At 36.6% G+C, this 27,587-nt stretch overlaps 2 protein-coding genes across 4 annotated transcripts in view; both read right to left on the bottom strand.

Annotated features, from left to right (window-relative positions):
• Nucleotides 1-292: 292 nt before the first annotated feature.
• Nucleotides 293-20,485, bottom strand: LOC139974869 (neutral amino acid transporter 9-like). 3 transcript variants are annotated; one of them, XM_071982375.1, is made up of 14 exons: nt 19,983-20,485; nt 18,714-18,785; nt 17,602-17,743; nt 16,759-16,862; nt 15,193-15,350; nt 14,272-14,439; nt 13,236-13,304; nt 12,727-12,867; nt 12,159-12,263; nt 8,922-9,028; nt 7,833-7,937; nt 6,635-6,783; nt 4,862-4,951; nt 293-4,299 (listed from the first exon to the last, which is right to left on the bottom strand). In XM_071982375.1, exons 1-14 carry the CDS (start codon nt 20,057-20,059, stop codon nt 4,125-4,127), a joined length of 1,662 nt encoding a protein of 553 aa, XP_071838476.1. In that variant the 5' UTR covers nt 20,060-20,485; the 3' UTR covers nt 293-4,124. The 3 variants fall into 3 exon arrangements, with proteins under 3 accessions (XP_071838476.1, XP_071838485.1, XP_071838469.1); XM_071982384.1 differs by lacking the exon at nt 8,922-9,028 and adding an exon at nt 10,688-10,794 and having other exon boundaries at nt 20,178-20,485; XM_071982368.1 differs by lacking the exon at nt 8,922-9,028 and adding an exon at nt 10,688-10,794 and having other exon boundaries at nt 19,983-20,484.
• A 2,781-nt stretch (nt 20,486-23,266) lies between these two features.
• The window catches only part of LOC139974834 (tetratricopeptide repeat protein 4-like), a 41,244-nt gene continuing 36,923 nt past the window's right edge, over nt 23,267-27,587 (bottom strand). Inside the window, exon 11 of the mRNA XM_071982310.1 lies at nt 23,267-25,471. The gene's annotated coding sequence lies outside the window, so the exon portion shown is untranslated. The remainder of the gene's footprint in view (nt 25,472-27,587) is intronic.

The raw sequence follows: 27,587 nt of genomic DNA, 5'->3' as shown, positions 1-27,587 counted from the left end.
TTATAGTTGGTTTGTTTTGTCATCCTTTTTCATATAATCCCTGACAAGATGATTCAGGTGACAGGGGAAACAGGAAGTATTCAATGAAATTTCAAAGGGAAGAATTTTTCCAAGTCATTTTTTATGACTGTCACTGGATGGAGAATGTTGTCCCCCCTGAACCTTTGCAAACTATGCATTACAGGAGTGAATATACAACGCTTTTAATGATCACAAGGTACAATTACCTTTGTGTATTATAATGATTTCATTAAATTACAGAAATACTAAAAAAAGACACTGAAAAATAAAACCTGATTGTACTTTTTTTAATTAAAACCATTGTTCATTCCCGAAAAAATTACGACATCATCTTAAGAAAAAATAGTCAATAAGATTACCATTCTGAAATAGGACCAAATACCCATGTTTTCATGGACAACAGTAACTATTTTTTCTTAAGTTGCATAGACAGAAGTTACAGAACCATTCCATAGCCATTAGTTGAAAGTTAACAGTTTGGCATTCCATCAAATTCATGCAACAGTTGTTTTAATCTTATTGATGATAATTAATTTGAAAATGTAACTTCCTTTCATTGATGATAGATTGCATATGAAATAATTTCAATTATTTTGTTGTGAAAACACTTGGCTTAGAATTGACAAAAACTTAGGGCGCTACTCTACATTAATAGTTTTCATTGTTGTGAGGGCGCTCATCTAAATTAATAATGTGTTAAAATGTTTGCTAATAGATTCTTTGTTCATATGAAAGTACAGGCACAAACCAAACCATCAGTATTGGTCTTTGCGACAGAGACAACTGTCATGAACAATGTCTCCAAAGAGCTAAGAAAAATCTGATCCCATGAGGGACATGAAATGTATTTTAATGTTTTCACACATGCAAACGGTTGGCATTATGATATCACAGTTTTACAAGACGATGTGACATTTAAAATATGTAATCTCCCAAACGGAGGAATATTTCTCTTAGCTGTTTGGGATAGTTGTTGCATATAATGATCTCTGTCACATAAGCAAAGATGATGGGCGGGTTTGTGTCCCACTAAACCTCATCATGTCTGTAAGATTATCATGTCTGTAACACCTGTATTTTATTATTATATACATATTATAAAATAATTTTATGCTCAAAACAAATATTTAGTTTGGATCTTCTGTGACTAGACATCTAGTTCAAACACCTTTTTGTAAGTCTGAAGTCTTTGATAATTTGTCAACATTGCTAAATTCTTTAAACAAAAATCATTCTACTAAATATATATATATATATATATATATATATATATATATATATATATATATATATATATATATATATATATATATATTGGGCTAAGTAAGCACTAAAATTCGGAATCTCATTTTCAAAATGTAAGAAGAAAAAAAAGAGGAAAAATCTTAAACAAATACTGTTTGCAAATGTTTTAGTTTTTTAACATTACCTTTTTAGTAAAATGTTAATATACAAAGCATAATGATAATAGAAATTTAACTAATGGTAAGCTTATGGCAAAAGAAAAGATTATAAAGTCTATCCTAGTATGGTATAAAATAAAGCATTATTACTAACCTAAATTCAACTGTTTGATTTGATAAAATACGAATTTAAATTCAACTGGAAGCCCAAGTAGGTGTTTATAACAGCAGAAATATCAGGAGCAAATTGGCAATGGGTTAATAACAACACTGTGACATGTCTAGATGCTTCACAAGGAAACCAATACACGACAGAAACTACACAAGCATAACCGTTACAACTGCAATCACAACACTGGGATGTGTTTCTCTTGGCCTGCAAGGGGGTCACAAATACATTAGGTGTAGACAATATTTCTTATATCAAATGTTTCATAGAACATGATTTTTTTGAAGTGCAGAAAGGTGAGATCTGTTCCTGATTTTGTTGATTTCAATAATGGCAACAAATGCCTGTTCGCACTTTGAAAGGCAAGATTAACATCAAAAAATGTGTAACAATACAGGGTTGGTTGATGGTCATCAGCATTGCTAGCAAATATGCTAGTAAGTCAATTAATGGTCACCAATGCTCATACATTTGACTAACAATCTTGAAGTATTTTCCAACTCTGGGACAATTTATTTTCTGCTTAAAAAATAAAACATCCTCAAAAAGATTGAAAAATGATTTGGAGGGGCAGAAACACAAGGTACCTTTTCAGAAAAGTCACCCAAGAAAGAACCTGGGCACGAAAACCGAACTACCGGAACGACTGCTCCGCTCTCAATCCCAGTCCCCTTGCATCGAGACTGTGACTCAACGTAAGTTCTTATCTATCATTATAGCAAATTTTTAGGTAAACTGTCGGCCTTGGATCTTTAAGAAGAATACCAGACAACTGAACTTGGTTAATCACTAAACATAAACACTTTGTAATCAGCACTGATACATAAAAATAAAAAAGAACCAATGATTACCAGGTCAGATGAAAAACTTAAGCAGAAACAATTAATACTTAATAAATAATTAATGTGGAAAACATATTTTGAATGGAAACTTCTGTGACATTTAATTAATTAATGATACTATTTAACCAACTGCATTTGAGAGTTAATGTACAGATACTAATGAAAATAAATAAAAGAGGCATTTTACGAAAATGGATCAAGACAATTAGCAGTGAGTTTTTAGTTATGAAAATTATTTCAGTTACAAAGAATATTTTACGTAGATTGGGACTTAACATTCACACGCACTTAAGTCTTAGATATGAGCCTAACATGCTCAGCCTCTCATAAAATTATACTTTCCAGCCACAAGTTGAAATAACTGATCACTTTAAAGTAACAACCAGTAAAAATTACGTACAGAATAATGAGTTCTATGTGTGTTTGTGTAGTTGGTAGTGAGGGGGGAGGGTAGGAAAGGGAAGTGGAAAGGGAGGGGAAGGGAGAGAAAAAGGGAGGGAAGGGGTACAAGGACTACAGAAAGGGATGACATCAGTCTAATCGCAGCTGGTAGCATCTCAGTTCTAAACTTTCGTAATACCATTCCATTTCTCTGTAACAAAATTCCCTCATTTTTGTGATGCAAACGTTTTGTAGATTGTTCAGGTCCAAAGCAGTGAGATGAGCCAGAGATTAGACTAACCTGTTTATGACAATAACATTTTCTGCCCAGACTTGGATAATCAAAGTAGGACCAGCTGGTTACACCCACTATGAAAATTACTTTCTGTTTGTAAGTGACTTATTAGGGTCCAAAGACTATCAGTTGCTTATTCAAAGCTATACTGTCTGAACCTGCAAAACGTGGTGGGACCATTCACTCTCCCACCCCCGCCTCCCCCACCCCAATAATACAATGTACTCATAGATCTCAGGGGAGTACTTATCAATATGGGCAGATCAGGAGGACCTTGTTTGCAAATTTCGACCCTAATGGAGGCCGAAAGAATAGCAAACATAGCACACTGTAACACAGTCAACACTGAGCCATTTAAATATAAACAAGCGAAAACGAAAAAGAAAAAAAGGTTGCAGATAAATATATCTATGCTAGCACACAAAGAATGAGACTTGTAACCTGGTCTGAGTCAGGAAACAGTGATTTTTTTTTACATTAATACGGACAACTGCAAGGTAACATCTTTGTGTGGGTCTTTTTAATGCTCTGACAAACATTTCAATTCACTACTTCAATGGCCAAAGTCTTTGTCAACTTTGGCCCTATGGGATTCTAAAGTTTGTCTCAAACATAAACAGCGCATCAATAGTACCCTCAAAATAAAACTGTTTTCTTTTCTTCAATAATTACAACACTTTAATAATAATGTCTGTACATAGATACAAATATCTTACAATTTAGCGTATCTCATTTCTTTGGCACTCACAGCTTGTCACCCTTAACCTCCTGCCATTATCATTGACTGAATTTTAAACTCAAACTTTGGTACAAATCTTGATTTTTCCTTCATATAACCTGACATTTGCTTTTATTGCTATGTTTGGTGACAAAATATAAAAACAGGTTATTTATGACATCAATTTTAACCACTAATTTTTTTTTACTGTCCAAGGATTGATGATCAGCTAACTTCTTCCTTTACTCAAAGACCTACCAATAATGCTGCATCTCTTTTCAAGGAGACGTTGAAATTAAAATAATAAAATGATAAACTGAGCTATAAAGTTAAGAACCCCCAAAGCCATGATGATCCCGTGGAATAGGATGTGGTACCAGCGGAGGTTACCTTGACGATGAAGATCTATCATGTACACCAGACATGGTAGGGTAAAGATGTAGGCTAGTCCACAGAATGCACCGGAAAATCTGGAGTGAACAAACCGAGATATTTTTTACTTCTTAGATGTAGCTGGGGAGGGCTGTGACAGCCTCTGTGTCTTCAATGAGATTATGTGGTTCTATAGCTTTGTATTAAATCTATGTCTATGAAGCAATCAATCAATCGATCGATCAATCGACTAGCTTAGTGTAACACATCTCGATATTACGTAAATTGTAAACAATGCATGATCCTCTCAAGACATATTTGCTTTCTTCAGTCAGACTATATCGTACCTGTTGTAAAAACGTATAAAACCGGTTTCAATGAAGCAATTAGCAATCGATCAATGTATTGTTTGATCAATCAATGGATTGATTTAATTCCCTTCACCTTCATGAATTGGTTTAAATATATCTTCTGAATAATTGTTTTGTTCAATCAGACTATATCGTACCTGATGTAAAAAATATTAAGACAATTTCAATGAAGCAATTAGCAATCGATCAATGTATTGTATGATCAATCTATGGATTGATTTAACTCCCTTCCCTTTCATAAATTGGATTAAATATATCTTCTTTTGAAGGTAGGGGAGATAGGACTCACCTGATGATCACACCAATCTTTGGTAGAAAGATGGCAAAGACGACGCATATTGACAAAAGCAGGGCATTCAGCACAAAAACATGTTTAACGCTGTTGAAGGAAGGAAAAATAAACATACTAGAACACTGTCAAAGGAAGGAAAAATAAACATACTAGAACACTGTCAAAGGAAGGGAAAATAAAAATACTAGAACACTGTCAAAGGAAGGGAAAATAAAAATACTAGAACACTGTCGGAGGAATGGAAAATAAAAATATAAGAACACTGCCAGGCATCAAGTCCATATAACTCACTGCCAGGCATCAAGTTCATATAATTCATCGCCATTCATCAAGTCCATATAATTCATCGCCAGGCATCAAGTCCATTTACTCATTGCCAGGCATCAAGTCCATATCATTCATCGCCAGGCAACAAGTCCATATAACTCATTTCCAGGTATCAAGTCCATATAACTCACTGCAAGGTATCAAGTCCATATAACTCACTGCCAGGCATCAAGTCCATATAATTCATCGCCATTCATCAAGTCCATATAATTCATCGCCAGGCATCAAGTCCATTTACTCATTGCCAGGCATCAAGTCCATATAATTCATCGCCAGGCAACAAGTCCATATAACTCATTTCCAGGTATCAAGACCATATAACTCACTGCCAGGTATCAAGTCCATATAACTCATTGTCATTCATCAAGTCCATATAATTCATTGCCAGGCATCAAGTCCATTTACTCATTGCCAGGCATCAAGTCCATTTACTCATTGCCAGGCATCAAGTCCACATAATTCATCGCCAGGCATCAAGTCCATATAATTCATCGCCAGGCATACAAACATTTCATCAGACCTGACCGGACTACAAATGACCTATCCAGCTAAGACAAGCCGCTCTATGCCATAAGACAAACAAAACTTTACAAAATCCTACCTAAATACAAACTTGTTGAAGAACACTTTTTCCTCATTTGTTTGGAGAATTGCATATATTAGTATCTCAAAAGAGAGTCACTTGAGTTGTTGTGCTAATAATATATCTATAGCCAAGCATTAATGCTCTTTAGTTTTTTATGCCTTTGGTATCACAAAATGAGCAGTTCCTTACCTATACTTAAAGTACGGATACAGGATTTAACGACTCTTATATTGTTTGCAGTTTGCAATAAAAAGAGACAAAACTCAGTATCTGGATTGCTATTGTAACAGCACTGGCATAATGGGATTGCAAGTCGAGCCTTGACCAGCAATTACAGACTTTTAAAATGAAGAATGCTTCCTTGAGTATGTAGTGACCAGGTGTTGCATTCCTTACACTCCCCAGATAGTCCTCATTGCAGTCTTGTAAATTGAAGAGGCATCCTTATGCAAATGTGTTTCTTTGTTTCCTGCTAGCTGTCCATTGTTACCTGGTATTAAGTGGTAGAAGTTGACAGTATATATGCTATGTTGTAGCCAGAAGATAGATTCTTCTGGATACAATTGTAAGTTGAAGAGATTCTGCATTAGCCATGTTTGTCGGTATCGTGTTAGTTCATACCTGAACCTGGCATAATGGGTTTCCGAGTCAAGCCTCAGCCAGCAAATAAAGACTTTTTATAAAGGATGAATGCTTATTTGAGTAATTCTTCCTTATTTAATAACGCCAAACTTAAATTCAGTTGGTCTTAATGCAGTATCTTGCATGTACAGTAATAACAACGACCACAATGCAGCAGACATCTCTATGAGCATTCCCTTCGATATCCCTGTATAAAGTACCAAGTCTCCTCTCACCTGGGATAAGCACTCTTAAATATCGGATCCATGACTTGGACTCTTATGATGTACAATATGAGAGGAAACAGAGTGATCATCTGGAAGAGCAAGAAGAGACGGGCTGCAAAAGACAGGATGTCACTGGGATAGAAGTTATCCAGAAGGTTCTGTTGGTGAAGAGAAATTTAATGGTAATATACATGCACACATGGGGAAGTTGGGGGGGGGACACTTTAACGATAATGGTTACTATAAAAAACCAATGGTACCTATATGTATGCCTGACTATGAAATAAATCTCTGCTGTAGTATGTAATTCTAATGCTAAAATAAATTGAGAAAATTTGAATGAGCTAAGGACGGAGTGTCCTTCTTGTTTACTGGAGGGGGAGTCCAGTGGCATGGGATTTCCTTCTTGAAAGTGCATAATGGTGGCCGACCAAACTCAATTTTATTCACAGTTTAATGTGACTTTTCCCACTCTTCTTACACCAACAAATAATTTCATCAATAAAAGATTTCATTTGATTTTTTTTTTCCATTTTGGTTTTTTATTAAGTGAGATGTCTGAAATGGGTTCTTGTAAGGTAAGAAGAGTCTTAGGTGACATGTTTTAATCATTTAAGCCTTCATGATCATCACCTATGTTGGTTCCAAAATATTTGGCAAATTTTCTTGAGCTATTAAGTACCGATTAGTTCAAGAAAGATAGAAACCAATCAAAGAATTAAACAAATAACACACTGGATCGAATTAAACAAATAACACAATGGATCGATATAAGAAACCAAAATACTCAGGATTCAAGATCACAACAATTTAACAACATTACTACTAGATAACCTGATTAAGGAACGGTGAGTAGATTTTCCATTGAAACAAAGGTTTGGTTTAAAGGGGGAATTTATACCAACCAAACGATGCATCAGCGTCCAGCGTCCCTCAACGATGCCACAGCAGATGTCATGTTAGTGTCAACATAGCACAAGCATCTACCGCTCATGATAGGTGCACAAAGTTACTACAAATGGTTACACAAATTATTTGAAAACTCTTTTGTATACTTCATTCTGACAAAATATCAAATCGTTGGCAAAGAGGGTGTGGCAGCAGAAAGCGAACTTGAGTTGTGACAGTATCTCGATAATTAGAAGTACGACTCGAGGCGTAAAGAGAACCAAAATTACAGAAATGAAACAGGTCACAAAATATTTACATCTTTGATGCAATCTTTCTTCTCCGGGAACGTGATGTAGAATAAGAGCCCCACGAAGGTGTAGGTTACGGCCACCAGGATGTATGCAATCGTCAAATCTCTGGCCTGTCACGAGGAAGAAATATGTTAAGCAAGTTAGTTTGGAGTTGACCCTGCTGTAAATGGCTAAGATGAGGCATATTTTATTCACATTCAAATCTAAAATATGGACAAACGAATATCCAGAGAAGATATTCTTGCTTAAATGCGAAGCTGAACGATCAAAATTGTTAAGATAAACAGTCATCATATATCGGCCTACAGGACAAATTACTTTTTTCCCCCTTCATAACTTTTATCAGTTTATGTTAGAGGCATGGTTAGAGGTGGTGCTATTGTTGGAAGACCAGTTACTCTGAGGGGGTGGGAGTGGGGGGGGGGCAGAAGTGTTCCATTGAAAACCTAGTGACAACCCCGGTTTGCTTCAGCATTTGTGGGGATGCCTATAGTTGAAATTTCCTCCTCAAATCTAGCTTTAGTTTAATGTTTTTCAACTTGGTATGGGCTGGAAAACACTTTCTTTAATCTTCCTAAAGTCTCAAAAGCTTTCAGAAAGCACAACTTAATCCATATTAGTTTTCTGGTGCTATAAACAATTTAACATGCAGGTTACGAAGACTGGGGACTTTGCTAAGATGATTACTGCTTTTGGATTAACCATTCAACAGTCAAGTGATGATCTTAATTTCAAGTTTGAAATGCTGTTAGTTAGAGTGATCTAGATCATTTGTGACTTCATGTTATGACAAAATAACAAAAGTTAGTTCCAAATATGGCATAAAATGAATTATTTACAATGAAATGATTATTCATCATCACATGAATATGCATGCTATGACTTCTCCATACCACCCAATTAATTGTTATAAACTGTCTTTCATATCATGCTTTGAAGCACTTGTACTGACAATATGAATACCCTGTTTCTGTTAGATGAACAGAATCATTCATACTCTCTGTAAGATTGCTTGCAGTATGATGCGAGAGAACAGTAAAAGAAGGCACGCCTCAGTATGCGAAAAATTGGCCCAATTGGCTGTCCATACTTACATTGTTTTTCTGATTTCTTTGATTTCTGATAATAGAAGCTATACAGTTATGAATAAAGTAGCCCAAGGCCAAAATACCAGAAAGAGCGGGAAAGTGAACATCAAACACTAGGAAGATATCAAACAATCAAAACTAAAGATATGAAAGGGAAAACATGACAATAGATGGAGGGACATACAAAGATGAAGAGTGAGTATACAGTAAAGAATGAAATAACACCAGAGTGAACACTTTTGTCATGTGACATGCTTTGATCGGAACGGCCATGTTATGGCCTATATAATAAACCGAAAATAGACCGATTGCATCTAAATTGAAAGACTTTACATATTTGCAATGGTATATGACTGTTCGAAATAAAACACAAAGCTGGTACGTTCTATGTTATTGTATAATCAAACGTATAGCTGGTACGTTCTATGTAATTGTAAAATCAAACGCATAGCTGGTACGTTCTATGTACTTTACAGCATAGTCTTTTAATAGTGATGGCATTGGGTTTCAATTAGTGAGTACAGGTTGTACTTTTTGGCTATTGTTTGCAGATGGTAGAGATTATTAGGTTGAAATACTTTCAACTCTGTACAGGAATTGTAATTAATTTAAGAGGCATTTTTTCATACTTTGAAGGCTTTGGGGGCGTGGTTTGAGATTGAAGTATTTCAAAATGGCCACCTTTGAGTGCATTCAATTTGGTACTAATCACTGGCTGTATATTATAAAGGGAGCGCTGCAGTGTTATTCAACTCTTTGATAACAAACAAGGAAATTAGGAGACAAAGGGTAACGGTTAGAGACAATGGACCTGGAGTGGGAAGTAACAGGGCAAGGTTAATGGATCCCAGAGTAGGAGACACCGGGTAAAATGGCAAGTAATAATGGATTAGGAAATGCAGGGTTAAGTTCAAACACTTGCAAGATGTGCACAGGCACCACTCAAAATATTGGGTCTTTGAATGACCTGAAATATTTTTTACACATGTTAATTAATAACATACAAAGAATATTAAGATAAACATTAAAACAAAAAATATAATTCTAATATTCATGAATATACAAGGCCCACCTCAGTGCCATGAATGTCTTGCAACCTTAGCAGTCTGCAATATGCAGCTATTTCTTTTAATCAACTCTATTTTTGTTTCTATTGGGCAAAACCAGAGGTCATTTGTTATGCATATAACATATTTAGGGTGCTTATTGAATATGTGGAAACAAACAATGTTCACAGAAACTAGCAGTCTAAATATCCCTGGCCACTAAGTTTTTTTCTTGCATAGTCTGAAATTGTCTAACCACAAAAAATGGTGTTGACCACTGGTAGTGTAACAAAGTGTTGGTGTTATCAGCAGGACGCCACCCCTGGTATCAGAGAACTGCACTTCGCTCTTTAAACAATGGTCACTTGGTCACCATACATAGGCGACTATGCCACACTTTCATCGAATACATGGTGATGCACACTGCTAAGTGCAAAATAATTGACTAACACATGGTAATAAAGTTTATAGTCCGGATAACGTTTGTGCTGTAAATACGTGAGAATAGAAGAAGAACTGTTAGTAATGAAGAGGAAAACTCCACAGCAAATCAACAAGTGGTGAGATGGAGAAAGAGAGACAAAGTGAAAACACTTGTTTAATCAATCAAACAGATGGAAAGGGATGGGTACCGGTGTTACGATGCAAAGGAGAGAGAGTTGGGGTGGGGGATAAAAGATGGAACCATGCAAAAAAATTGGAAAGAGGAAGGAAGGGAACCCATACGTTATGCTGCGGGTGTCTTTGGGCCCTCATTATGGAAGCGACCGCATTGTGGATAAAATAACTCAGGGATAACAAACCACTGAACGCTGGGAATCTCCACGAGAACACTGCAGAGAAAGCATTGAACATGGTGCAGAATCTTGTTGAAGATGTATCGAAAATTAATAATTTAGAAATTCGAATATCTATATATTTTATATTTTTATGAGAATTATTGTTTATAGATATGACTGGCACTTTGATTTTGCTGGATATCTTGTCATGAGGGAGTCATACTGATGTCGAGCTTTTGGTAAATGGGGTTATGGAAGGAACAAGAGAGGGAGGGAGGGGAGGGGGGAGGTTTGTACTACCCCCTCTCAAAAGAAACTAATAATAATAAACTCTTATAAGCACAACAACTACAGAAAACTGTGTGCACTGCTATGCTGGAAAACAAATAATATATTTAGTAACAACACAAAAGTTACACCTGGTTGACATTCTGGCTGGAATCAGAACCATTGACAAATAAGTACTGTTTTAATTGCCTCTTAAATGAAGCAGCATCTTGGACTTCCTAAAGGCTGTCAGGAAACTTGTTCCACATTTTAGGTCCAGCCTTCGCAAACGAGCGATATCCATAGGAGGATTTAACTCAAGGCTCTATCATTAACTTATTTCTAATACGGTCAGAGGTTACCAACATATCATGGACATAATTAGGACCCAGTCCTCTATAAGACTTAAACACAATCAATATAATTTGAAAGTACTCCCTCTCCTTGATTTTAAGCCAATGAAGATCATGGAATAGATCAGTCACATGACCATATCTACTTCTACCATAAATCATTCTTGCAGCAAAATTTTGAACAGATTGGAGTTGATCATGTAAATGATGGTTGATACCAATATAAAGTGAGTTACAATAATCAATATGAGAAATAACCATGGATTGGACAATAGTGCTTAACTCAGAAGAGCAGACATTTTCCTTCTATTACTTCTATAAAATGACAAATACTTCTGGGTTCTTTTAAGGTCATATCAATTAACTTCTCCTGTAAACACACACTTGTTAACTTATGGTCATAATTGCCAAAATAATGTCATAAGGTTATTCCGCCACCCGTTTCATCTGGGTATTGAATATGTGTAAATGTGAAAAATTTACAGGAAATTTGATAATCTTCCTGATTTGGCAATATGGTTGGCTTGATTTTCAAGCATTTGATACATAATTATCAATACCAATGATCACACAGGAGGAGAATATCAATAAAGTTAAGTCCAAGAGCAGAAGGAAAACCAGAGAAAACATCCCAAGAACATCTTGAACTATTTCAAATATTTGCAAAATTTCACACAAAAAAAATCTTACAATATTTCATACTGAAGACAACAATGTCATAGTATCCCTAAACCCTGGCGAAACTATTGAAACTATGTTTTATCAACAACCAGATACTTATTCATTACTTTCACTTACGTGACACGTAACTAACAGCATCCTGGTTCGCAAAGTCGATATTAATGCCCCATTCTGAAGCCTTGATGGTTATAAATATTAGGAGGAATGCTACCGAAAGGGTTCCTGCAAGTTAAAATAATAGAATGAAAACTCTGTGATCATATCCATTATAACCGCCAAATGACATATGGAAATTATTAAGACAAACATAAACACCTCTATATGAGACATAATGTATTCATGGCTGACCCAAATGTTTCTTGTAATACATATAGCTCTAACTGTGCATAGCAAATGCACCTCTTTCTCAGGAAGCTGAACATTCTCTGTCTCTCCGCTTTGAATAAACTGGAAACCCTACCGCCATCGAGAAATCCCCAAGCATATGAATATGCAAATTTAGTCGTATTGTAAGTACTAAGCAGTTTGCAAAAGGAGGCATTTTTCACTATTCAACTAATCTGAGCTGATAAAAAGTCCACATAAACCAATCCCCCCTACAAACACACACACACACGCATACACACACATAAAATAAAACCTCAAAAGGAAGAAGAAAACCAGTGGATCAAACGAAGACAATTACCTAAGGCATTGAATTTGGTGAAGAAAGTTGGTGATTTAAAGTTGATAAGAGGAGCGATGAACAGAAGCAGGAAGAATGGGACCGTGTGGGTCTTACTCCAAACCTTGTCAAAGACATCTGAAGTAGCATTAACACTGGACTCTGTGAAAAACAAAACCACAAAAACTCTGAATAAAAAAATGTTATAAATGAAGACATTTTTCCAAATTTCTTTGGCTATTGACAAAACTTATTTTAACATTAATAATAATAATTAAAAAAAATAAAAAGATGACAGAACTAAAATTCACTTTCCGTATCAATTAAGCAATACATAAATTAGGGCTGTGTGGTTATCAAATCTACTGTTTGCCTATATATCCAATATGAGGAAAAAGACCCATTGGTTTGGTGATAAAAGAGTAAACTAGCAAACTATCAAAGACTTCAGAAACTAGGTCTTGGGGAGAAAATTCAGACAGGTAATTTGTAATTCTTGAAAACATAGAAAAAAAGATTTCATAATTTACCAGTGAAGGCGGGCAAGTCACATCTGACGCTCGTGCCGTTATGGTCTTCCATAGTGTCATCTATCTCTCCTGTATAAGACAAGAAAATAAATATGTTGTTTACCAAAATCCATGGCATCTTAAACATCCAGCTGTTCTACGATATGATTTATAGATGTACACAGACTTAAAAACTGATTAAATCATAATAATAGCCATGAGAAATAATGAAACCTAACATCTGGAATGTTGTGGGTTTAAGCCATGGCCAGCATAGGTATCTTAGGAGTTTCATTCAAGAGAAATTAATTTCCCAAGTGAAATTTTTGCCTAAATGGCAGCAAACTTCAAAATAAGTTAAAAACTGTAAATTGGATAACCAGCAGAAGTAAGGTTATAAGTTATGAGCCCTTTACATACACATGTAGCCGCTGAACATAATGAAATAACTATCTTCCAGTTCAATAACAAGCATAAGAAAAAACTTTCCAAAATTTACAAGAAAGAATCTGCATATCTGAAGCAGCTGGCAATGATACATGAAATAACATCACATAACCACAATTCACCTTTTACCCAGATTCAATCCCGGTGACTAGAAGAATGTAATATATGATTATTAAAACACAAATTTATAGATGCAAGTAGTTAGAATTAAACCTTTACCATTCAATGAATATAACCACTTATTAAAAAGATTCACATATTGAAATTGGGCAAGTAGGCCTAGTCTTACACCTATGCAAATTTTTGTAAACCTACGCTAAGAAGTGACATTTATTTCCCCCAAAATAAGAGACTGTTTTGCAGTATCGACCATGTGACACAAACTAAAACTAAAAAAAATGTAATTAACACAACCATGCTGCATTACAGAACATCTAAAGTGATATTTAGTTTAAGAAATATACATACATTTCGAGTAAAGTTTGTCTTTGGACGAAAATAAAGCAATTCTATCATAGAACAAATGATGGAAAAAGGGGAATTGTCAAGGACATCTGATGATGTGAGAGTCAGGTTTTATTTAATTGAAGATTTTTAGAGAGAAACTAACCACGGATGAAAGAGACGGTACTGAAGAGGAAATTTGACATGAGCACCCAGTAGACAATCATGGCTCCGAACAACGCTATCAACGAAAATATAATACTGATGATCTCTCCCCATCTGCCGAGGTACGAACGACAGACGTCCGAAAATTCCATCATGCCTGCAGAGCCGGCTGAAAAAATGAAGGCAGAGGAATAAATTTACATCTGAGGGAGAACTTTTCAGTACTTGTGGGGTTCCTAAAATGATCATTTCAAGAATTAAAAAGGTTGAATAGCTAGAGCAGAAAAAAAGAAGAAAGAGTTTACAATGGAGGAGGACAAAATTGGCCTTTTCCCTTGAGTACCTTCTTCTCGGTGGGAGATCTAAGACCAAGTCTTGGAGATCTGTTCCACCACCTTCGTTCTAGCATGAACGAGTGAACCGCATGTGAAGACAAAAGAGGGTTGTCCATGCAACATGTGCCTCCCCTCACCTCTTTTGGTAATAATTAGTTGAGAAATATTCAAATACATCAAACTCATTTTAAATTAAGTTTAAGTAACCCGGCTTATCCCACTTAACTGTCTTAAAGGGGGAGAGTGATTAGTAAAGAGTAAGTTAAACTCAAAAGAGGAAAAGACACCAGTCCACTGAAAATTCATTCTAGTCATAACATCTGGAAGATAATGTCATTTTTCTCTTGTTGGTGTAAGCCATTATGATCATCAGAGGGTTAGATTTCACATGAAGCAAATAGGTATGGATCTTTTGTCCTCTGTACGACTTGCAATTTACTTTCAGCAATAGAAAACAGTTCTACAGTGGAGGTTAGCTTTTACATTGTGGCTAAGGAGATGACTGTGACATGGCGGGTGAGGGTGGAGTGGGACGGGGGTTTGCAACTTTGTTTAAATTCATAACAAGATATTTAATAATTAATCACCTTCTTTACTGATGCTTTGAACTACCCTGTAACATGTGTAGAGTGTGATACCAGCCATAGCAACCAGTAGAAAGAGACCCATAGCCAAGCCTGCCTGATGAATAGCCCATGGTATACTCAATAAAGATGTACCCATCATTGTGTTCCAAATTGAGAATCTGTCAAAATACACAATCAAAAGAGCAGAGAGCTAGAATACTTTTAACCATATCAAGGATAATTGCTTACTTTAAGGCACACCTATATAAATATTCATATGCTTAACATAAGGCACATCCCCATATAAATATTCATATGCTTACCATGAGGCACATCCATATAAATATTCATACTGTATGGTTACCATAAGGCACATCCTATATAAATATTCATGTGCTTAACATAAGGCGCACCCCATATAAATATTCATATGCTTAACATAAGGCACATCCCCATAATAATATTCATGTGCTTAACATAAGGCGCACCCCATATAAATATTCATATGGTTACCATAAGGCACACCCTACATAAATATTCATATCAAAATGATAACAGCATGCAAATCAAATGAATAATGATGATGCTTCAAACAGATTTAACCCAAGTCACCATCTTAACTTTCACAAAAAGTGACCTTTGCAACGAAAAAGTCTGTTTTTTCCCTTCAGAGAAGACCTAATTTACGTGTCAGAATATCCAGATCAACGTTGGTGGACGGCAACAGCTGAATAAGGGTCAACTTTTTGTTTCAGTTCATTACCTTCATTACATACCCTTAAGAAAACTTGTGTAATTCTTGTGATAGAAATGTGTGGAAACAACTGGGGTTGTATGATTGCAGGCCTAGTTATAGGTCAAAGTATGGATTATGAAATTCACAATCTCAAAAAAAACCTAATTCGGTTATTCTAATCATCCTGCAAGCCTACAGTGCCTCTCCTTGGACTAACAAGCAGTCTACTTTCACAAGTGGTTTCATAATTCATAGAAAGACTGAGGCTTTGAGAGTAATTTTTGACAAGTCTTGTGCTCTAAAAAGACTCCCGCGCTCTCCCATTACCACTGTTGAACTTTTGTTCAACCTTAGAATGGTTGCCAGTGATGGCTGAAAGACAGGTTAGAGTTTATACTTTATGCTACCGTGGTTTGACAAGTTCATGGCAACTTATAAGATTCTTGTGATAGAATATAGTAAAATTAACCATTAGGTTCTATGAACATTGGAATTTCAAGGTGTTAATTAAAACACTTGATGTGATATCATTGACACTTAACCTTCTTAATTGATAGATTGACTACGTGCGATTATGAAGTCACAAACTAACCGCTGGTCATCCTGTCGGCCTAAATTATCTCTCACAGTTCTTAATTGCGTTTTCCTTTTTCAATAGCCCAACCGAAAAACAATGCTTTGTTCAGACTTTGTTTACATACCGAAGTCAAGTAGCATTTGATGTACCTATTAATATCTGGCTCATTAAAGATATATACAAATGGTTTGCTTTTGTTTAAGGTTTACATAGCAACCTCCGCTTAAATCTATAAAAGAGGGAACTTTCACTTTCTCAAAGCGAAGCGGCTTACATGGTCACGAGACTGTTCTGTTTGCCTTCGCTGTCTCGGATTGCTGACTGAAATGGAACGTTGACGGTGAAAATATAGGAGGGCAAGACATGGTCAGGAATGGCCTGAAACAAAAAGAAAAGTAAAGATAAATAAAGAATTGAGAGAACAGCAAATGCAAATGAGAAGGAAATGGAAAGTTCACAAGTCAATTGAGGCCAAGGATCTCTTTCTGTGATAAGGAGTAAGGTATTAGGCGGTGCTGATCACATAGACGTGTGGAATCTTACTTTGAGTTCCTCAAAAAAAAAACTTTTAGTTTGTCTGCCACTGGCCGATGTTCTACCAAAGTTCAGTTAAATATCAATTTGTACAGAATAATATGCTCAGACATACTCTACAAATGCCTACGGAAAAAAAAAAGGTACATTTATGGAAGTTTTGAAGTAAATAATTTTAAATTTTTGATCCCTGGTCGAACAATATGTAAGACATGGTGGCTCTTATTGGCACCCCCAGCAGAGAAATAGCTATTTAGCAATCCCATACCTACTATTGCTTGATAGCTGAGTTAGTAAAGCACAGGGCTTGCACCCTTGAGGACACAGCTTTAAATCTCATTGGAATTTATTTCCTCTTTTCGAGTTGTTTTTAATCTTCTTCGTTCTTCGTTCATCTTCCTCTCTTCACTTGTCAGACGTTGAAATATTGTATAAGTACAGTAGAAAATAAAATGTTTAGATTTGCCAAAGTATATGGTTGTAGTGAGACGACATAGTACAATAGTTGTTGAAGTCTGAGCCATTCATCTTCTAACTTGCTAGTAAAGTTTGGGGCAAAACTATTTCAATTTTACAAACTTACAAGAGTGCTGTCCTGATGATGTCCCAGCTTGCTGTAATAGCGATATCTGCTGTAATTAGCCGCTGTGTGTGTTTCGATCGGAGTCTGAACTCTGCCCTCATCTTGGATGTATGTCGGTATTGAAGAGTAATGGAAAGGCTTCCTGAAAATTGGGCAAAAAGAATTATTTCAAATTAAAATTCAAGAAATAAAATGGATTTAATTGGATAGAGTACAGTCCTACTCAATTGCAGAATGTAATGGTAATTATTCTGTAATTATGCACTGTACTGCACCCTAATCTAAAGTAAACATGAACTGTCATATAACAGTGGTGCATCCAGGATTTCTCAAAAAGTTGGTGGAAAGGAGAAGGGGGGAGGGGTGGGGGGTGTGGGTTGCTGGTACCAAACTTACTACCAAAAAATTGTGATAGTCCTTTTGAACAGTCCAAATTATGGAATATTTTGAAAAGTGTCAAATTGGACAAAGGAAAAAGATGCAAGGCCAATAACAGTTTCAAGTTTGTTTTGGGTTGATAGGCGTAGACCTCAAATACAATCACAAATTATATCCAATTTGTAGCACACAAAATTTCTGGAATGGATTAAGTTGCAGCCAAATGGGGGATTTTCTGAGGTTGGTTGAGGGTTATACAAGTTGTGAGAATGTTGGTCAGCTTGGTGCAGAGTTAAAATGGATCAGAATTACTTTAAAGGCATTGAAGACTCTCCCCAAACCTTGTGTGGCCATCTGAAAAAGTTAACTTTCTGTTGCTTGCAAGTGACGTTTTGTTTGTGTCACTACAAAATGCAGACAGTAATGAAATGTGATACCTTGTTATCTTGAGCTGGACCTGAGATGTCCATGGCTGTATCGTTTGTAAACTTTGCTGTGGGTATTGACCACAGCTGTATGTACTGACTGTACACTAGTGTCTAATTACCAACGGTAGCAAGCTGTGTGTGTATTTTCTGGGCTCGATGGTGGTGTTTAACACTCCTGTTACACCTCATTCGAAACTAGGTCAAATTACCGGCATAAGACGTTTCTTTTGCACGAGTCTTCACACCCTTTAATTGATAACAAGCTTAAAAAGGTGATTGACAAAAATATGATAATTTTGTGCTGACCTTCTCTTGCTGTTTTGACCTGTTCCATTTTCAGACTGGTCTTCTTCTTTCCCCTGGTCCATGTCTGACGGGCTAAAATGGAAGAAAAACAAATCTCCATTAACCTGAGGCTCTTAGACTACAATGAAAAGAGGAGAGTCTTTAGTAAGTCTTAGGATCATTATTAAATGCAGGTAGTTGATAAAGAAAATTAACTCTTTGTATAACTGTTATCTGTGATAACTGGTTTTTTTTAAAAGCTTCAAGCGTATCATGCAGCCTTCAAAATCAATAAAGAAAGTGGCGCAGCATGTTTTTTTTTTCCAAATCCCATCTTCAGCAAAACATAAATTTCAATACCTAGACAGTAATAACACATAATTTTTTCATCTGGAATATGAAATTAACTTCCTTGGAATTTCATATATTTTTGCAGCTACCACTACCAGACACTGCACACGATTTATCCAACCATAAATTATTTTGCTTCAGTGTTTATATAGTCGCTCAATCAGCCTATCGATTGGTGGCTGCTGTGGGCAAACTGGGGTGTACAAGGTAGATCAATGACTGCAACACTTGGTCAAGGTGCAAGTGCATTTGTTTTCATATGAAACTGAAGTTGCAGCTTCAAATCAAAGTATGTTGCTGTTCTTTCAGCGGCCTTGAATTTCATATGCGTCAATTGACTCTTGTATAAGATTCACAGGTTTGAGCCTTATATACATTTGCTTGATGGTCTAAGGCTGAACCTCCTACTACCCACATCACCCAAAGCTGTATGAAAATAATAAGACATAGCCAAATCTAATTTTGGTAAAAATAGAAAGGGCAATAATATTTCACAAGATAGATGTTATGTTCATATGCATTACATTCGGCTACTTCAAACATGCTTGTCCTGATTATTATTATTATAAATAGTTATTCATTACTTTACATGATTCAATAGATACTGACAACATGGATCAAGTCCCATTTGTAATTGTAAGCTGTGGATATACTATTTCAGTGTTTTTCTTGTGGGATAGGGGTCACTAATACATAACCCTTACTCCATCTCTGCCCCACAACACCAATGTTTGGGGCCTGTTCCATACGAATCGATATATTTGTCTCTAGGCATGCCAAGGCCTAGCATAACTTAGGTCATGGCTACATTACGCCTAAGGATGATACTGACAAGTAACAGTCACACTGAAAACAGTGAAGGCCTAGCCTAGGCCTAGACGTAATGACCATGTGAAATTCGAAACAAATGGAGCAAAGTTTTAGAGGTGAAGTGCGTACGAAGAGTTGACATTCCTTAGTTGTTCGTCCAATAAGCCAGTTCTTTCGTTGACGCGGGTTGTTTCAGGATCCATCATTTCTGAAATCGAGTTCTACTTGAAATAACCTAGGCCCCTAAGTCATATATGAAATAGACCTATGTTAGGACTAGTTGCGCGACAGAAATGTCAGTGTAAGATGAGGATATCAGCTGACCACATATCGTTCAGAGTTCACGGGCTGTCCTTTTCCTTTTCTATCTAACTGAAAGACCTTTTCACATAATCAACGACAAGAGGCGAAAGACAACAAGATCTATTGCTAGCTTCTATTTTCGTTTCTTTCATTGACTATGTCCAGATGGATCATTACGCGTAATTCTAACATTAGACACTTGATATGCCAATGTATTTTGAAGTGTTCCTCATACAAAGTATCAATTTCGCACCGGAAGAAGGCAGTTTGCATTGCGCAATGCAGACCACGAAACAATAGCTCAAACTGTGGACTGCGGAGACGGACACACAATATATACTCAGCTAACAATTTATGACAAAATTACCGAACCCACGGGAAACTTTGAGTATTATCCAAAAAGGAACTTGTTTTACATATATTACGTCATAGAACAGCCGGTGCATTGAAACGATCGTTTGATGATAAATGACAGTTCGGTTTCCTGTGAATAGATCAACCCGACAACACGTGATTTTGAGCACAAAGCTATCTCGTGTGTGCAGCTGGTTCAAGGTTGGTGTATAAGTGACAAGAACCATTATTTCGTACCTGCCTTTAGGACAGATTGATTAGACATATCATGCACAGTTGTGATTTATATAAACTTGAAAGGCACTTCAAATCACATCCGGGAACCCCACTACTCTGCTGGAAGGTAGACTCTAAATTAAAGGGTTTGAAGACTCGCGCACAAAGAAACGTCTCATGCCGGTAATCTGACCTAGTTTCGAATGAGGTGTAAAAGAAGTGTTAGACACCACCATCGATCCCAGAAAATACACACACAGCGTGCTACCGTCGGTAATTAGACACTAGTGTACAGTCAATACATACAGCTACGGTCAATACCCACAACACAGTGAACATAGCAGCGATGTACATCTCAGGTCTAGATAAAGATAACAAGGTATCACGTTTCATTACTGTCTGCATATTGTAGCGACAAGAAGAAAACTTCACTTGCAAGCAACGGAAAGTTAACTTTTTCAGAGCGAGGCACGCTGTTTGGGGCGAATCTTCAGTGCCTTTAAGTAGGATAAGAAAAATACTAAACGTAGTTAAGTTGAAATTAAATGAGGCTGAACTGAGGCTGAACTGAACTAAACTATTTCATTTTGTACGTTCATAAAGTAGGCATATAAGTTGAAGATCTGTCCCGGCGCTATGGGATATCTTGTTCCAACCCTTGGACACTTTGACAAGACGTACCGGTATATACTAGGCCTAGGAACTCATTTTCGTTTCACGGAGGTATACGAATTTCAAGTCAGTAATACTGGAATAATATGTTAAATCTACGACAAGAGCTTCATCATCTTAAGGGCCTATTCGTCAGTAGAGGCCGATGATATCCACGAAAAGAAATTAGTCAAATCTCGTAGCGCCCTCTATTTTCCCAATACATGTTAAGGATCTTGGATGGATGTTGGGAAACAAGAAGGAATAAAGATTGGGGATGAAAGATCACACCAATAAATCGATTGATTAGAGTTGCAGGAATTATCGTGTATTCTTCTTACATGACTCTGGGTTTATGAATCCCCTACAGTAACGGTAGTTGCATCGGATTCTGGATAGTCAATTGCACGAAGTGGCATTCTTTTTTCAACCGGGGGGGGGGGGGGCCAGGGCTGTTACAAGGGGGAGAGAACTGCCATCATTAGAGGCATATAATGTTAACCACGTATTTGGTGCAGAAGGGACGGTAATTTATTTTGTTTCGTTAAAGGACTATTGTGGATGAGGGTAGGAGAATTGCTCCATTTTGTGGGTTAAACTGGGAAGTTCCTAAACAGGTAATGACCAAAAGATGTCCATGCGCGTGTCGTTTAATTCGTGAAAGTCTCTTACAATTAATACACGCGTACGTTCAATGCCAGTGACGTAGCCAAAACCCCACATGTTGAATTGCGGCTCGCACACAATACCCTGTATGAACACCCAAATAGAGGGCGCACACATTACTTGGGGTCAGTTTTGTTCACTTCAGTACAAGATCGAGCATTCCCTCAAATCCTTAGGTCGACTATCAAATTTTGTCTTCAGTAAATAAATTCACCAATTAAAAGGACATTTAACTCCATTTTCAGGATCCGAAACGCTCCTTTAACATAAATTTGATGATGACGTCAGCTGCTCAATTATTCCATATCCAATTGAATGTTAATGCTGACTTGAAGTTGTATGAAATCTATCGTTTTACAATAACAGCAAAGGGTCGCCAGCCAATTATGGATTCTATCACAATATTTCCTTGTAAAATACGGTATGAAAAGCATTACAAATTTGTTATTAGAGACCACTCAAATATAATGTTATATTTAAAATTGCTTCTGAGGGGTGGAGCTGATAAAAAAAACCCACATGTGATAACGTAAGAAGGACAACCACTCAGGTATGAGACTACGAAATTTATTGGAAAAATTCTAACAAAAACAGAAGTAGGTTTGTATTACAAAGTAATATACACTGCCATGACATATTGTTTGTCTTGAAATGGTACTAAAACCGGGTGCCAGTTCTCAATTAGCATCCTATACGATACCGGAGGGAAGCATTGGTTAGAGCAAATGGACGGAAAGAAGCAAAATCACTATACTAAGACAAGATTGAACATCTTGCAGTGAGGGCAGGCAGTTTGTCCAACCATAGAACGGCAAGATCAGGCAGCCTGATTGTGGAATGCAGTTTTTCGCGGGCCGGATTAATATCTTTTGAGGGCGAGACATGGCCCGTGGGTAACCTGTCGAGAACCTTTGTCATACAACAAAAATTTGTGCTTAAAGTGTGCAATCTTTTTCTTTATCAATATCGATATAAACATTACTTTAAAATGAAATCATGAACAAGAATATCAACAGAGACTTTGCATGTTTATAAAATCATACCAAGGGCTGGTATTTTGTATCTTTGTGATATCATCGTGTTAATATAAGATATGAAATGTCTACTTTCGGCCACCCTCCGTTTTAACTTTGTATTGTCACGTTATAAAAGTAATATTCGTGTTCTTATACCGACATTACACAACCACTGATGTTAGAAACTTCACCGATTCATTAACAATATTTGGCAAATATATCTCCTCTACTGTATACGTCAAATAAATAAAGCAAATAAGTCATAAAAGAATGTGTATTCGAATACTATATAGTAACTCAGGCTGCAATATCAAATTTTTTTAACTTGCATGGTCAAGTCTTCAATCCTAGCCTATGAAAGTAACTCATTCTGCAAAATCCCAAAGGGACTAGGAAAATTCTAAGTTGTTAGATTGCCTATAGTTGTATATCAGAAATATCTATAAACCGCATTGGTTTATGGTGAAGGTTGCAGGGTTTATCAAGAAACCTCTATATTGTTTCCGTATCTCAAGTTGCTTGTTAATTTGTCGTGGTCCAATTTCTGCATTATTATTAAAGTAACTATAGAAAAATCATCATAAACAGGTAAATAAATAAATACATCTTTGGTCATCTACGGTATTTAATTAAATGGTAATGCTTTCTTAATCTTCAAATGGTTGGTCAACCGTCCAGCATTAACGGAAACATACAGGCCTATTTTATAACGCATAAAGTTCAACTTCCAACGATTTTTTTCTCAAATCTGTTTACGAAACATGAATTGTTCATTTGTTCTTGTCCACGGATGCACGAACATCCTCGAAGAGAGAACATTATACCGACGTTCCTTATTACGCTCGATTTTCGTTGGTTATTCAGAGCAACAATATCCATTCGTATATGTGTAACAGTATCATATACATAACTTACACAGCTCTACAGGGCCTCCATGGAACGCCATGATTTGGAGATTATCCTGGCAGAAAGGATGGCTATCTGCAGTAATGAAGACCTACGGTTGTCGCATCTTGTAGCATGTGCAGCCTAAAGTATAGGCTTAACAGCTCCACAATGTAATTCCTGTATGGGCAAGTCTGCATCTGGTAGCGTGTGCAGCCTAAAGTATAGGCTTTACAACTCCTCAATGTAATTCCTGTATGGGCGAGTCACTTTCTCTAGCCACAGCAGATGCCGTACAGGCCACAATTTTTGTCTTCATTGGATTTCAAACACAACTGAATCACTTTCAAAGAAAGTTTTTACACTTCGTGCAAAGTACCCAAGTTACGTGACGTAAATGTATTCGACTTGAAGTTTATATCTTTCCCGTCTGCAGACGACCTACAGGAATCAACCGTTAAGTACTGTGAATCCGTTGGTGTCCTGTCATCTCTCTTCACATTAGACACAAAATCGTTTTTCTTTAAAAATTTCTCATAGTGCAAAGTTTGGTCTGTTTCTTGTTTCTCTTTGTGGGCAGATTTCACCATTAGTATAACAATTGATGAAATATAGAAAATTATGACCACCAATGTGTACATCAATGGCCCAACTGGGCCTTGATATGCTACGCTCCGTGAATCGTCCGTAACTCCTATATCCGTTGAGAAGTTCTCCAATACGTCTACGGTCTCGTAAGAATTTGGCGCCAAAGTGACGTCATATCCTTCCAGCTGCATCATTGGTTGATGTGTATGTAAATCAGGTGACGTGTTTAAGGACAGTCTCATGGTAATTGTTATATACTATCTATGTGTTTTAATGGAAGATAAACTTATCATCTTGAACGTTGAACTGTCGTATAACATATTGTATAAATCATGCATATTCATTTTTTTCCAGCGAATCATGCACCTTGAACCTTTGCTTATTATAACAGCTACCTTAAACACTTAAAAGGGAATTCAAGCTCACCCAGGCATTCAGCGCACATATCTATATAAACATAATTCTGTGAAGTGTTTTAATAAATTGAAAACAATTATCTGCATGCGTCAATTTCTTGATCTACTTTGGATGAACATTAAAACTTTTGTTGTGAAATTTAAGTGCGTACGTGTACCGTTATTTCGTCCATTACCTGCAATGTTCAATCTGTGCAGTATATCGTACATCATGTCAAATGCATGTTATGTTATGAATTCAATTTGCCGGATTTTGGAAAGTTCTATACGACACAGACATCATGATCTATAGGCATGTCCATTTCTAATGGTTCCTGAAATTCAGGAACCCCGAGGGGTGGTGTTACATCTAAAACAGAGATCTCACACTCTATTTTTTTTCCTTTTCAAATGTCGTATATAATTCCAATCTGTCTTGAATTAAGTTTCCGTTCCAGTTGGTATATATCATCAATAGATTCCGTTATGGCTTAAATTTCACCCGTCAGCTCGTTTATCTTCGACAGGCGATGACTTCATATATCTGAAACGAGAAATGAGAATGAGAATAATAAGAGTAATAATAAAAGGAAAACAAAAACGATATGCCATTAAAATCTGAGCTTGCAGGACAGTGTCATATGAATATATTCAATTCCAGACTTGGTTAAACAACCCCTTATTTGATCGAGAATACCGAGTTTGATAAAACACTATACGTTTCATTATGTCAGGATTGGAACGACAAATATATATTAAACAATATCACCTTATATCTGTTCAAGTCATATGTCGTGCGTATGGCTGGATATATATTAAAAACCAAACGTTCTCTTCTGAGGTAGTTCATCAACGCTAGCATAAGTATATATGATATGTACTGCAGTATAATGTATATAAGACACACGCGTGTGATAGGTGTATATATCATATGTGCGAAGTGCATGAATTTATGATATATGCTCGATCTCAATCCATGTCATAATTTATAGAGTTCGTAAAAATGAGCTGTCATGAAGTGTGGTGGGGGGGGGGGAGTGAGTGGGTGGGGTCGGTTGAGCCGGGTGGGTCGGTTGGAAGGGAGCGGAGGGAGAGGTGGAGGGTAAGGTAAGTTGGACCCGGATAGGTGGAACGCAACAGTTCAGAATTTTCCAAAGTTAACACAATTAATCAAGTGGTGATACCTACTGCCCGTTAAAATGAATTAGGGTGAGTATTAGGACCCGCTTACTTAGCCCATGGGTGTGTCTAAAGTTAAGAAAAGAGAGTTGGAAATATTTTCTTCGCAAGGGGGGTTATGTTCCTCTTTATAGAAAGTTTATATGAGCAGAATCGTTATTAACACACAAAACATTTATGTGTGTGTGTGATTGGGGGGGGGGGGGAGTTGGGAGATAATAAAAAAAAATAAACTGTAGAGTGGGGCGGGCGGGGACGGTGAGAAGTATATTTGTACTTGAAACTTGAAATGAGCCCGTTGGATTTAGTGAACAAATTGAAATAAATAACCGCAAAGAAAATGAAACGTTTGTGTTGCGTTCATTCGTTCATTGCTTCCGTACGTTTTGTCCATTCTTTGTAGCAAAACCAGCTAAAACGCAATCTGACCATGACACCACCAACTGTAATAGTATGACTTGAAGTAACACAAATTCAATGTTATTACGAGCTATATACATTAAGTCATACATCACACACATAATAGAATTACATGCCGGTATAGCGGCGTGTATACTGTCCCCATGGGAATTCTGTCTCGGTCAATAAACGCTGCAGGGTGTCTTCAAGCGTCCATTGTCTTCCTCGGACAGAGACGGAAATTAGACTAGTCTTTAAGGGACAGATATGAAACAAAATACTCTATTACACAGATATACGATCGTTTGCAAAAAAAACATGAAATCGAACTTTGCGCAAAAGAAGTCAAGCATATCAAATTCACAACGCATTTTGGTATTGAATGTACAATAAATATATGACAGGGGTTCGTGTACGGTATCACGTGACCGGACACGAAACTAGGACACAGACCTGCGCAGTGACGAAATGGCTAATTCCGTCCTCGTCCCACCTGCTTCAAATTTCCACATTCAAATATTCGCAACCTGCTAGAAATTGGGAATTGGAGCCACTGAGCTTCGTCCAGGGTATATTAACACTGTACACCGTTCGTACGTCATAAGAAATATAATCCTTACATTGGTCTATATGCTCTGCCGCCGGTCGGAACGGGAAGTCACTCTACCGAATCGATTAAGTTGGTCCTAAATTTATACTTCAGACCCAGACAGGAAGAGGGAAAATCTTGAACGTAAATGGGCACTTGATATTCGAAAGGCTTTGTTGAATTATTTCAAATAATTAATTCCTAATTTCCTCCACGTAACATGTGTAAAATGTTCTTTTGCTCAAAGAAGGGTACATTTATAGTGGACATATATAGTTGGCATGCTGGCACGCGGGGATACCTTACATTTTACCGATGTTTTCTTAACCATCGCTATTTCGGTACTGTATCAACAGATATTTGCTTCTCATGCATCCACTGCTGAATAACGTTGCGATATATATATATATATATATATATATATATATATATATATATATAGATATAGATATATATATATATATATATATATGTATATATATATAGATATAGA

Source organism: Apostichopus japonicus, chromosome 2 (genome assembly GCF_037975245.1).
Source record: "Apostichopus japonicus isolate 1M-3 chromosome 2, ASM3797524v1, whole genome shotgun sequence".
Taxonomy (NCBI): Eukaryota; Metazoa; Echinodermata; class Holothuroidea; order Aspidochirotida; family Stichopodidae; genus Apostichopus; species Apostichopus japonicus.
The sequence above is the reverse complement of the archived record's forward strand: the minus strand, read 5'-3'. Positions and strand labels throughout refer to the sequence as shown.

Coding starts and splice junctions, on each gene's coding strand:
- LOC139974869 (XM_071982375.1), bottom strand. CDS start 20,059: ATGATGGATCCTGAAACAACCCGCGTCAACGAAAGAACTGGCTTATTG. Junction 18,786..19,982: donor CTAAGGAATGTCAACTCTTC/GTACGCACTTCA, acceptor CTTCCATTTTAG/CCCGTCAGACATGGACCAGG. Junction 6,784..7,832: donor AGAAAGATTGCATCAAAGAT/GTAAATATTTTG, acceptor CTTCACCAACAG/AACCTTCTGGATAACTTCTA.